Source organism: Thermobia domestica, chromosome 10, assembly GCF_964235325.1.
Source record: "Thermobia domestica chromosome 10, izTheDome1.hap1.1, whole genome shotgun sequence".
In the NCBI taxonomy this organism is placed as follows: domain Eukaryota; kingdom Metazoa; phylum Arthropoda; class Insecta; order Zygentoma; family Lepismatidae; genus Thermobia; species Thermobia domestica.
Window position 1 is genome coordinate 244,191,957 of NC_137463.1, and position 14,326 is coordinate 244,206,282.

General features: G+C 35.9%; 1 protein-coding gene across 2 annotated transcripts in view; it reads right to left on the bottom strand.

The window, feature by feature from the left end:
* The window catches only part of tna (Zinc finger MIZ domain-containing protein tonalli), a 489,296-nt gene that overhangs the window by 189,570 nt on the left and 285,400 nt on the right, over positions 1-14,326 (bottom strand). The window contains exon 2 of one of the 2 annotated variants that reach the window (XM_081729439.1): positions 11,661-11,753. In XM_081729439.1, coding sequence (XP_081585565.1) covers positions 11,661-11,713 — 53 coding nt within the window. In that variant the 5' untranslated portion in view covers positions 11,714-11,753. Of the gene's footprint in view, positions 1-11,650; positions 11,754-14,326 lie in introns of both variants that reach the window. The other variant, XM_081729442.1, reaches the window with a different exon arrangement.

Here is a 14,326-nt window from a genome sequence, read left to right on the forward strand (position 1 = left end):
CTTGGCGGGTGAACAAATCATGCAAAATTAGCCCTTACAGCAGCCTTTCCCAACCTGGGGTCCGCAAGACGATCTCAGGAGGTCCGCCAGCCAATTTGAGAAAGGCTTACACAACGGTAAGAAATAAACCATTGTAAGTTAAATGATCGAATGATAAATCAAATTGTATGAGAAGTGATATTCGACCTACAAGAAGTTGTATATACTCCAACGACATTTTTTTTTCTTGCAGAGCCAAAAAAGCATATAGGGACTGATGTGCATGTCTGTAAAATATCTTCAAACGAAAATCTTCTTTGACACAGTAGATGACTCGAAAAGGAAAGAGAGAATGAGAAATTCTTGCTCGGCATTCTTTCATTTGTCAAAAAACCCTTGACTAAGGTATTTTCTGTGGTCTGGGTTTTGTTTACGTACTGAATGTATTTACTTTTATATATTTACAAGATCTTAGCCAAGGTGTCCGGCCCCAGGTTTGAAACCCACGACCATCCGATTACGGAGTAGGCATAATACCACTCTAATATGACTATACCATTGAAAAAAAAACACGCCTACCCATACATATATCGGGAAAAATATAAATACTAACCGTGTATATTGCGTCTACTACAGACTCTAAAGGGAGCCGCAGTGTGGAATAGGTTGGGAAAGGCTGCCTTACAGTAAAAGCCGTTCCCCACCACGAGATCTCATCATCAAGAGAGATTAATTACAACATCTTGCTACCGAAACCCGCCTACATATAAAATAGTTTGAATAGTGAATTATACTCAACAGAGCTAAAAACCGGATACTGTGTAAAAGTAATGAAAACTAATTGGTCTTTCGAAACGTGAATGTGAAGAAGAATTCACAAATGAGTACGTTGAACTGTAAACTAAAGGGGAAGAAAAGAAAAAGATGCGAAGAAGGCAGTTAGTGCAGCAAAAGGCCAGGCTTATGGTGAATTGTACAATAATCTGGAAACAAAACATAAAAAAAAAAAAGTTTATATACAAGCTTTCGAAGGTAAGAGAGAGGCAAAAGAAAGATATTTGGCATGTGCGCTGCATTAAGGATGAAAATAATAAAGTTCTAAATGAGAAGATAAGGAAGAGGTGGAAGAAATATTTCCAAAAACTTCCCAATGAAGAAAACCCGAGAAAAACTTGCAAAAATTTAAATACGAATCAGTGACTGGTTTGGCCTGTGACCAAGGTAGAGGTAGAAAATGCCATGAAACGTGTAAACAGGGTTTGCTCTACAGTACGCGCAACACGTGCATTTGTACGGGGTGGCAAAATCTCATATAACTATATTATTTAAAATAAATATTGCTTGTTGGAAACAAACTTTATGATAATGACAGTTAAATTTACTAAGCTGACGTTCAATTTGGATACTACATTTATAACTCATGTTTAGGTCGCATTAGTTCAAGGTCAACATGCAAAGTGCTAAAGCAAATGGTCAATCAAACAAATCCCAGCATGAATTTCTTGACTGTTGTCAAATACAAGAATTCAATTCTCAAATAGTAGCGACCACCTATTTCATTTACTTAGTTATCACAGTTTTGACATGAAAAGTAGTCTTGGCTTTGTCAAAACAAGTTGCTTACCATTGAAGGTGGAAACTTAAAAAAAAGATGTAAAACGAAATTCAAGAAATGAAGATAAAAAAGCTAGTTGCACTGGAATTGCAAACTGATATATTGAGATTGAAGCTCGATATCGAATTATATGAAAAGGATTACCATCTTTCCTCTGTAAGTATGTTCACTTTATCTTCCACTAACATAATGGATTAGTATTTAGAAAAAAGACACAACGAAATTGTATTTGTAGTGTTTAGGCCTTTCTGAATGTGAGTACCCTTCCCCTCCCCTTCGTTGTTCAGCATACTTAAAATCGTGGCTTTTAAGATTTGTTCTTTCTGGAGAAAGGGGGGATGGGAAATGATGCTATTGCATGGGACGGCAAATTGCCGAGAGTCAGCTCTGAGTGTAAATCTGATCAAATATCGAATTGGATGTTTTCAAGATCATATTACTTTCTATTGTCGCTTGAAAATAACAAACATATAGAAACTGACCATGCCGCTTGAAAATAACAAACATATAGAAACTGACCATGTCGCTTGAAAATAACAAACATATAGGAACTGACCATGTCGCTTGAAAATAACAAACATATAGAAACTGACCATGCCGCTTGAAAATAACAAACATATAGAAACTGACCATGCCGCTTGAAAATAACAAACATATAGAAACTGACCATGTCGCTTGAAAATAACAAACATAGAAACTGACCAAGTTGATGCTCTACATTAAGGTTATCAACTTTTATTTTAGAATGAACCCGAGGACATTTTACAACTTATCACGGAACGTACAAATTCTGCTTTAAAATCCTGTGAAACCCGGGGACTGTCCGAAAGAAATCTAGTAATCTTACTGTACGCCTCAACTCTGAACGATATAGAGCAAAGTTTATTGCCTCACAAAGTTGAGAGTTAAATACCAGCAACAAAAAATAATATAAAACCGACTAGCAACACTGCTTCAAGTGTGAACGTACATAATTCCGCGAGTAAACCGTAAGTACGCGTACGCAATTGAAGTGAGCGACTAAGGAGAAGTTTTAAATCTCTGCGAGTGAGTGTATGTGTATGTGTATGTGAACCCCGAGGCAAAAAAGAAGTTCACACAAATACAATATATATATATATAAAGTCAAAGGAATTGAAGAAAGAGAAGACCAGGGAGGGGAGAAACTTAAAAAAAAAAAAAAAAAAAAAAAGAAAAAGAAAACATATCGGTCCATGTAAGAAACAGTTCATTGAACCACGCAATGTAGCAATGTATAAAGCACTTAACTTCTTAACTACCTGGATGTTTGCTTCTAACTAAGCAGAAGAATCAAACGAAATACCTATTCAAGAGCCAACACTTAGATACTAATCCGTTTAGCGCTCTTCAGCGGTAGCACACAACAAATTGTTCAACTGTATATATATATATATATATATATATATATATATATAAAGCAGTTGCCTCCCTCGTAGTTTTTCATATACCGTGCGCTATTATGGCACTCAAGATCAATGAACTAACGTGGCCAAAACTTCAAAAATGAGTTGGCTCGAGGGAAAAACGATGGAGGCATTTTGACTCTTCTTCCCGGAAGCGACGACGCATATAAACACTTAGCATATTGAGATATGTACTATACAGAAAAAAGAATCCTGAAACGAGATGAATTTGCAAGCTTGAACAATTTCTCCCCTTGATGAAAGTCTGCGTACGCCACTAATCCTAATGTACACATTCAACTCTTTACTTGGGGAGCACGGTGGCCCAGTGGTAGAGTGCTTCTCTCTGGTCCGCGGGGTTCCTTGTTCGATCCCCACCCAAGTAAGATTGTGGTGGACAACATCGTGTACGTGGGTTTTCTCGGGGTATTCCCGTTTTCTCCCACTTTCTCATTCCACCAATATTTCCATCATAATTTACTTGCTTTAAACATCGTCTCCTTTAGAATAAAGGGCATAAAGATTTTTTTTCGAAAAAGAGGCCAACTCTAGACTATGTGCCTCTGTCTGTGTGTTCTTCTCGAAGGCAAGTTTTAGCCCATTTATCCTAACGTAGGCTATTAATCCAGTATATCAGGGATAGGGTGACCAATTCTTTTCCGTGTGGTTCATAAAACATTATAAAGAACTAGAAATTAAGAATAGAAGAATATGTTGAGAATTATTAGGGAATACATTGTATACAACAACTACCTACTTACGACTTTTTGTTTTATATACAGATCGTCATTTGAAGTCCTCAATTAATCTCTATTTCGCCAAAAAAATCACGAAGAATTATAGTCAACAGATGTGATAATCAGCTACGTAATGTGTAGTCAGAGCAGCGGCTTTCTACACTGAAATACACCAACTATTCAAATAGCTCTCCAACTACCTCATGATGCTTGGTCAACACCGAACATTCAGTATCCCCCTCCCACCAATAAGTTCTGGCGCCTAGAAACAATAAGAAGTCCAAGTGTTCTATATCGGAGAAATATAAGTTATTGTGCTGAGAAAGTTTTGTTGTATAAATATTAGGGATGTGCACGAGTCGAGACATGTCTCGATTCGACTCGAATTCGAGTCGAGACACACTTTGTAAAATTCGAGACGAGTCGAGACAAACGTATTTCTCGACTCGAATGTGTAGAAAATATCTATAATTTTTAACATTATTTTGAAGAAAGTATTCACTCAGAAACAGCCTTGAAACCAATTCCAGCTTTTATTCCTTCAGAAAGGTACAGAACGCATAAAATTAATAGTTAATCTTTAAAGATCAAGATTTAATTTTCAGCTCAATTCAGTTAATTAAAACTGAATCAATGTCGTGATATTTGATTGTACTTCAAATATAATAATAATAATAATAATAATAATAATAATAATAATAATAATAATAATAATAATAATAATAATAATAATAATAATAATAATAATAATAATAATAATAATAATAATAATAATTGATTATCTAGTTTGCATAAAACTATCGCGATAAAGCGAACTTCATAAATTCTCTGAATGAGCAATCGGCAGTCTATAGTAATTTATTATAGTTATAACTATTGTGTGTCTGCACATGTGGTGCCAACTCTGTCCAGCGACCCACCAAGGATCATTGCGTCCATACGAAGATGCGTCGCCGTTGTTATCCGTGCCAAAGGTGGACTATACTGACAATTAGGTAGGTAGTCATAATGTTCTGACTGATGTGTGCCTATATTTTAACTCGTATATTTTGTCTAGACTAGAATTTCGAGACATCTCGTCTCGAATTCGAGTCGAGACAGAAACATATTTTCGAATCGAGACATTTTCTCGAGACGAGTCGAGACAGGCTTAAATCTCGACTCGTGCGCATCCCTAACAAATATGGACGTATATTGCTTTTTTAAAAATATTATTATTATTCGATTAAGAGAATAGAATTCATGCTCGAAACCCGTTGTTAACAGAAAAAAATGGGAATGCAACAGAACAGAAAGATGGAAATGAAATGAAATATTTCAGTTTAACATTCCACTATTATGGACTTTAGGCTGAGGGAGGCGAATGATAAGGCAAGTGAATGATGATGAAGGAATTGGTAGAATGAGAATGTAAGAGGAAACGGGAGAACCCCGAGAAAACCCACGAACAAGATGCTTTCCGCCACAACCTTACTTGTCCGGGTATCGAACAAGTGACCCCATGCACTAGAGGTAAGCGCTCTGCCACTGAGTCACTGTGCCCCTTAAACAGAAAGATGAGGAGAAGAGAAATTGCACCAACGCTATCCTCGAGTCAGTGCCTAAATTAGATTTTTTCTGGGGTGGGGGGAGCAAGCATTAATACGTGTATTTGGGTCCCTAGAAAAAGTTGTTTTTCGAATTCTTGGTCAGCTCTTTCAATTTTTCTCTTGCTCTTTAATGGGCTCCCGGAGCTTGTGGGCCCTCTCGCATGGCAAGCTCTGCGGGGCCGTTAGTAACGCCCCTGGCCCGTTTCATACATAACAAATTAATTAAGGGGACACTATTGAGAAATCTCAAAGCCATGCTAATAAATATTATTTCAATGGCCCCTAATAGTAGACATTTTTTTTTACTGGAATGGGCCCAAGACTCATTTTTGCTTTATTTACCTTTTATGTGCTGTTTTGTTTATGTAATGCAGTGAAGCTGTTTGATGCTTCGTTTATAATTTCATGTTCGTATCATATATGAAGTAAGAAAATTTTGTCTTAAAGTGGTCTCCCTCGAAAGGCGGAGAGGGGCAGTTGTCCCCAGGCCCGTAGCCAGCCCCAAAATTTAGGGGGGCCCAGTTGAAATTAGGGTGGGCCGATCCAACCATATGATAGTTCATCACCATATTATAGTTCTTTTGCAAGCCTACTGTAAAACTTTTAGGGGACCACCAAGAATTTGGGGGGCCCGGCCCCCTAGACCCTCCCTGGATACGGGCCTGCCCCTGCCCCCACAAGTTACGGCCCTGCCTCGAGCATCTTTATCTTGCTAATAAACACAAACAACGCGTAACATTTTAAACCACTTTGATATTTGCGTTATTATTAAGTGGTACCGAATAGGCCTTGTGATGCCCTAGTTACGAGTTTTGTATCGTATATAACACGAAGGTTATGAAGGAAGGTGCCTACTCTTAACGCGGAATCCGAACCACGGCCGGGGCTTGAATCCGGAGTGGTTGGTAGACGCCAGTGGTGGATCTAGCCTAGGACCAGGGGGCTAGGGCCCCAGTTTTTGAGTTACAAAAATAATTTGAGCTATTATTTATATATTTTTGAAAGTTTATTGAAAACTCATGATATACCTATCATAGTGTGGGTTCTAGCTACCCCAAGTTTTTACTTTCTAGATCCGCCACTGGCGGACGCATAGACCATCGTGCAAAATTAACCCTTACAGGATGACCCGTTACCCAACCGACTATCTCGTCCCCATTGTGACAGTCTTGTCCACCAAATGGGTAAGTTGGAAAACAGTAAAAATCAAAATGCGTTATAGTGAAATCGAATGTTCCTCCAACATTTCGTCTAACACACAGTGTGCCTCAAGAACAAACTTAATTCCATTCACAGTTGTCAGCATAACATTAAAAGCTGAGTGGTCTTTTTATTTAATTTCTTTAAATATACCTGTACCCAATAAATTAATTTTGACATCAGCCTAGTAGTAATTATCTTAATTTCGTTGCTGTGAACACACAGACAGAGAGAGAGAGAGAGAGAGAGAGAGAGAGAGAGAGAGAGAGAGAGAGAAAATGATCTGGTAAATTTATTCACAATGAAAAATTAGTTCAACTGAAAGTTGAGAGAGTGACCGCTTTTCTTTGCTAATTTCTTTCACTATATATATCCAGTGCTGTTGATACATTTATTTCTTGAAAGGTGGAGACCATTTCCTAGAGGTCAAAGGCCACGACAAGAAATGAAAGTTGTGATTTCGGTTTTAAGAAGTATATTTAAGTGTGTGCACATTTTATATATGTATATATATATATATATATATATATATATATATATATATATAGATCCTATATACTATAGGTATAAAGCACTTGTCACATACGACAACCTCTTTCCATGTTCTACTTCCCTTGTGACAACCGAGCAATTTCTTCTCACATTGCATTCTCTTATTATACTGGCTACCTTTGCCCCCCTCTTCTTCCCCTCCCCTTCAAGACGACTCAGCAATTGCTCCTCATTCCTTTTGTAATCATCATAAGTTAAGCGAAAGAATTTCTCCCCGGTCTTCTACCTTTTCAACGCCAAATATACGAGTTTCAAAACTCAAAGTGAAAGTAGCACGTATTACGTACAATCAAGAACAGATCATCTCCGATTAATCTTTGTTCTTAGCATTTTGGTTTGCTTTATTTGTTTGATCACAGTAACTATTTCAATAGTACTGGCGGAAAAGTATTCTATAGCTATGCCGGTGTAATACAGACTTATTACCTACTCTCTTGAAAATTATTACCATATTCTAAATCTATGATATGAAATATTTCAAGGTATAATACAGAAATAAAAATTCATGTTTTGTTTTGGTTGGGGGGGAAGGTATACGAGTTTTCCATCGATATACGGAGTTGTACGTTTTTCCTTAGTATATTATGTTTCTTATATATTTATAAACTTAGGACGAGGTCAATTTCCCCTCCCTTTCCTCCAAATGACACCTTTATTATATTTACATAATATCAATATACAGGGGTGCCAACAAAGGGGGGCTATGACGCAAATTGCGTCATTGAAATATTTGGGGGGGGTTAAAAATCTATATAAATATGTTTAAGGGAGTGTAAAAATTAATCGAAAAGGGAAGAATACCTACGGATAGACAATTGAGGGGGGGTGCGTCAGGGACATGAGGGGGGTGGGCACCACTGCAATATATATGTGTATATATATAAGAAACGCGTTAACAATACGGGTAAAAGTTCACTACACAAATACTACCCCTTAGGCTACAAGGCATAATCGGGGGACATTTAATGATTTAATTTATATCGTTGTTTGAATTTCGGAAGGAGTGAATTTTGGAAGGAATGGAGTTTGAAAAGAGTAAATTTTCGGAGGAATGGACTTTAAAAGGAGTGAATTTTGGAAGGAGTAAATTTTGGAATGAGTAAACTTTAGAAGTAGTGAATTTTGGAAGGAGTAAATTTTAGGAGTGAATTTTGGAAGGAGTAAATTTTAGGAGTGAATTTTGGAAGAAGTAAATTTTAGAAGTAGTGAATTTTGGAAGGAGTAAATTTTACGAGTAAATTTTGGAAGGAGTAAAGTTTAGACGGAATGAATTTTGGAAGGAGTAAATTTTAGAAGGAGTGAATTTTGGAAGAAGTAAATTTTAGAAGGAGTGAATTTTGGAAGGAGTAAATTTTAAAAATGAGATGAATGATTAAAGTTATAACATTTTACGTTGATAAGCTTAACATATAACAAAAATAATAATAAGAAGAAGAACGTATAGATCGATTACTTTCCGAAATGTTGCCTTAAAACAGTTACTGTAAAACTTCTCGATACTTTTTTTTTTTTTTTTTTTTTTTAACTCCGAATTTATAAGATCTTCTCAGCAAAATATAAGAACTTCACAGAAAAGACATTACGATATGAAATAACAAATTTTTGGCTGAATTAGTTACATGACTCATTATCAAGATAATTGTGATCGTGGTTGCATTCCCGCAACACACTGTATCCTCTTATTTTTTTATACTGAATTAAATTCTTACGTGTCTGTTTCTTTTTTTTTTAATTTCCCTTCAAACTTACTTCACGAAAAAATTTATATTTATATATGTATAAGTACAGTACGATATGTTATTGTTTTTATTTTTTTTAAATATAAATATTGCATTAAAAGCTACTATGTTTCGAACTAAATGCATGCAAGTAAAATATTATTTGAAGCAAAATACTACCTACATGATCTACGCCAGGAACTTCGATAAAACATATATATATATATATATATATATATATATATATATATATATATATATATATATATATATATATATATATATATATAAGATAGATAATCATGCTTTTAGCCTAAACTTTACGGGAAAACAAAACAAAATCGATAAAGAAATGAAAATTAAAAATTTAAGAGTTGCCTAATATGTGTTCTCTGTAATTCATTATGTGCAGTATTTTATATATATATATATATATATATATATATATATATATATATATATATATATATATATATATATATATATATATATATATATATATATATATATATATATATATTTACTGGCACAAAATCCTGTTCTTTGACTTGTATTTATGTCTTGTTTAGCAGCGAAGCTACTAACTAGATGAAATGATTTCTTCTAATTTAACGTCCCACGTTTATACCGTTTAGGTAAAGAAAATGAATTAATGAAAGTACTGATTGTGAAATTAAATTTTTTGTAGTGGTAGAGCGCTTACGTCTGATGCGTGGGAGTTTTGGTTCGATTCTCGGGCCAAGTACGTTCGTGATGGACAATATCGTGTCTGTGGATTTTCTCATGGTACTCTCGTTTCCTTGCACATTTTCATTTCACCAATTATTCCATCATCATTCACTTGTTTTAATCATCTGTTTCCCTTTGCCTAAAGGACATAAGCGTGGGACGTTAAACTTAATGATTTCATTTCATTTTAAATGTTTGTGCTCCCCCAATGGGAATCGGACTCGGGACCCCGTGCACCAAAGACAAACGCTCTAACCACTAGACAAGACATACAGTTTAAGAGTCTTCATCCCGGCGAAATTAAAATACCGCTAACTTTACAGTAATTATGTGATATCTTCAAATAGATAAAAGATAATCGAAATGTGGAACAAGAGCGTCCTAGACAATATCATTTTACATGAGAAACCATTATCACGACTCATTTATCTGCTTTCGATTTCAAGCCATTTTGAAAATCGGCATTTATTTTCGCGTTTCTAAACAGCTGAAAACGGAAAGCCACTCGGTGACTTGAGATAACGGTACCTCACGCAAAATAATATTATCTAGGGCGCTCTTGTTCCATATTTCAATTATCTTTTTATCTATTTGAAGATATCACATAATTACTGTAAAAATTAGCGGTATTTTAATTTCGCCGGGATGAAGACTCTTAAAGTTAGATCTAAAGCATTGTAGTGCGATCAAAGCGGGAACAAACTCCGGGACCTTGTGCATCAGAGGTACCTGAGTTAGCCACGCGCAAAAAAATCGAGAAATATGCTCTTTGTCTCTGTAGTTGTCAACATAACTGTAGTAGAAAGTGATCCACGCAGATAAGCATTGGCAACAAGACTCAAACTGAAACTTCGAAAACGGATATGTTTCAAATTACCGGTATTCTATGGCCCTGCACGAACTTCTGACTTCTTAATTTACAGCTTTGCAAGCGAAATTAACGTTTATAAATATTAGATTCTCCATGTATCCAAGCGGTAACTGAAGACGTATTTTCTGTGCGTGATCCCACGTTCGATTCTCATATTGATCACAGAATGTTTACTGTTCACCCAGTAAAATTGTTACTATTATTATCAACAATAATAATAACACCGGTTTATATAGCAACATATAACGACAATGAAATCTTCTCGACCCATATATCATATCGCTCACTTAAAATCCGTTTGGACAACCATAGCCCTTCATAGGGTTTAGAGCCAGGGTTTTATAATTTCAATATTATACCTTCTTATTTTTCGTATTAGCTTCGATCTATCATTGGCGTACGCAAGGGAGGTTCTGAGCTTTAACCTTTTCTTTCAACAAGATAACATGAAAAAAAAAAAAACATCGCCCGCAGTACGATATGTATTCAAAAATCACGCATGTAATGCGCTTGGGTAATTCAATCCCCTTCTCTAGGTACGCCACTGCTATCTATAAGTGTAATTAATAATAAAACTCAGAGCAAAGTACTAACTATATATTATAGTGGGTCTGATGAAATCGATCAAAATTGCCGAAACTGATTAATATATAGCTAGTGCTTTAAATTTTATCAAATTTACTTTAGCCAATGCTAATATTGGACACATATCCGTTCGCCGCACAATCTAAATACATTACACTGTAAATGACGAATGACAATATACACGCGAACATAATACTCTTTGAAAAATTCATTACTAGCAAAATTGCAGGTTTTAAATACTGTTACGTATGCAACCCATATGGTAGCATAGAATGGCGGGTCACATAACATTCAGGGTAAAAAAAATCCATTTTCAGCATTATTCTCTTTAAGGGTTTGACAACCTACATGAACAGCCAAATTCATTCATTGTTAACTAATCATTAGGGAAAGTAATGTATCGCAAAGAAATGCAGAATGCTGACACTTCTAATTGAACTAATGTCATTTTGGAAGCCGTTTTTCTTTCAGTAGGTAACTTTGATTTTCATGATTTTTATACAAAGAACACATAATTTTCAAGAAATGCAAAGCAAGTCAAAGAGATGCATAGATAGTTAAAGAGAGAGAGAGAGAGAGAGAGAGAGAGAGCTACTTCGGTTTGACACTGAGAGACATACAACGACGAGAGTATAACTAAATGATACACACACTTACTTACCCCTGTGGTCCCATCTTGCTGAGGTTATTCATTGACGCCATTTGTTGGTGCATGCTGCCCCCCAAGCACCAACCTGGCAACTCTCACACCGACCTACAGAAAAAAGGAAAAAAAAAAATAATCAACTTATCATATAGAACTACTATATATAACTTGTGTGTTTATGTATATAATATCAGGGGTGGCCAACCTTTTTAGGTTTGAGGGCTACTTCATTAGTCCGCTAGAGGGAATCATAAAATAATAACAGTGGCCGATAGAGACAGTATAACACAGGCCCGTATTTATATATTGTGCGCCCCTGTGCTCTAAATAACTTGCCGCCCACCGTACACACTTTGCCACCCCCGAAAACAACCAATATTGGATTTAAATTCACAGTTTTTGGGGTCGGTGAGATGAATAGTGACAGTTTTAATCCAATTCAACTTCAACGTCACACTCTACTCCCCAGGGAGGGGACGAGATTTTAAAAGGAATCAAAAATGACATATTAGTGTTGAATTCATAGTTTCCGAGGTCGCTGAGTTTAACAGTATCAGTTTTTATTATGTTCAAGTTCATCCTCAGGATGACTTTTAAAAATAATCAGATAAGCTAGCTAATTAGTAAGTACTGTAATTAGAGCGAATTAAACACATTAACATATTTTTTTTTCGCGTTTGCATGGGACTCTGAGGGTTGCTAGTTTTAAATATTACTTTATTATGAATCTTTAAATAAAATCCAAAATTTTGCCGCCCCTTAAATTTTGCCGCCCTGAGCTCGAGCACAGAATAGCACTTACCTAAATACGGGCCTGGTATGATATAGACCACCGCGGGCTAACTCTCATGATTTGCCGGTCGACAGGTTAACCCACCACTCCCAGTATACCAGGGCAGTCAAAAAGTTTCCGGAATGTCATTAGTTTTGGAATGTGTGATGCAATGACAATGGAGTTTGTCGACTACAGTCCTTAGATTGTCTAATTGTGAATTTGAGAAGTGCAAACAGGTCATAACAGGCAGTGTACGAGTAGTGTAGCTGAATGGAAGAGTGCTTGGTGATCAGTTGGCGTAATTTCACACTACGAGAAACATGGAAACATCAAGTTCATCTGAAATTGGGGAAATCTGCTTTAGAGACTTCAATAACCTTAAAACAGGTTACACGGTGACGCTTTAAGAGTCTTCATCCCGGCAAAATTAAAATACCGCTAATTTTACAGTAATTAGTATGTGATATCTTCAAATAGATAAAAGATAATTGAAATATGGAACAAGAGCGCCCTAGACAATATTATTTTGCGTGAGGTACCGTTATCACAAGTCACCTAGTGGCTTTCCGTTTTCAGCTGTTTAGAAACGAGAAAATAAATGACGATTTTCAAAATGGCTCGAAATCGAAAGCAGATAAGTGATAACGGTTTCTCATGTAAAATGATATTGTCTAGGGCGCTCTTGTTCCACATTTCGATTATCTTTTATCTATTTGAAGATATCACAAAATTAATGTAAAATTAGCGGTACTTTAATTTCGCCGGAATAAAGACTCTTAAGGGAAGAACTGGCCTCAAAGATAGTCTTTTTGTCACCATAGAAGATAATCAAAAGCAACCTGACGGCTGAATCTCGTAAGTTACTAAAAGAAGACTTTTGTCTGTGTTTCCAGCAATGGCACTAACAGTGGAGCAAGTGTGTGTGTTTCGAAGATGCCTACTTTAAAGACGAGTGACAATAAAGAGCTGCAAAAAAATTCCGGAAACTTTTTGACTGCCCTGGTATAATATATACTTAAGAAATTACGTTTAAAAATGTACGCACAGGTGACAAACAAAATAAGCAAATAAAATAATTTTGTTTCCGTTATCCATTTTTAAAATACATTTCATGAAACTTAAAAGAAGCAAAAAGCTTACAGTTTTTTATCTTTTAGATATAGGTCACGTAGTTAGATTTAGATAACTAAAATTGACTTCATTTTATGATTAGAAAGTGTTGGAGAAAGCAGTGGCGGATCTAGCCCGGGGCGGGGGGAGCCTAGGCCCCCCAGTCTTTTGAGTGACAAAAATAATTTAAGCTATTATTTACGTATTTCTGAAAGTTTATAGTAAACGCATGATATACCTATCATAGTCAGGGTTCTGCCTTTCCCCCAGTTTTTATCTTCTAGATCAGCCACTGGGAGAGAGCGAGCGAGAGAGAAACAGCCATTTTTTTTCTGTCTTGAGAATTTTAATTTACGAGTAATTATTTAAAATACTTTTAACCACGGGAATAATTTTGGATAATCCGAACAGACACGAATTCCAGTCAGCAAGGTTCCAGTGTATTAAATATCTGACAGATTATACACTATTTGTAAAAAGCGAATTAAACAAGTTTAACCCATCATGACTGCAATGCAAGAAGGATTGAAGCCTCATAACAAAGTGAGTTTTACTTTGTTTTTATCAGCACGTGCCTCTGGCTGGAAACCTAACGAAAAGCGTACAGCCCATCTCACAAAACAGGAGAAAGTTGCCTAATGTAACTCCCGAAATCTTTTAATAACAATAATTTCTTACATAATCTGATAGCAGAAAAGAGAACGTCTTATACTTTGTAATTTACATATATTAGAATCCTATATTTCCGGTATATTAGCGTAACTTAATATAGGAAAGAGTATGCCTAATCACCATT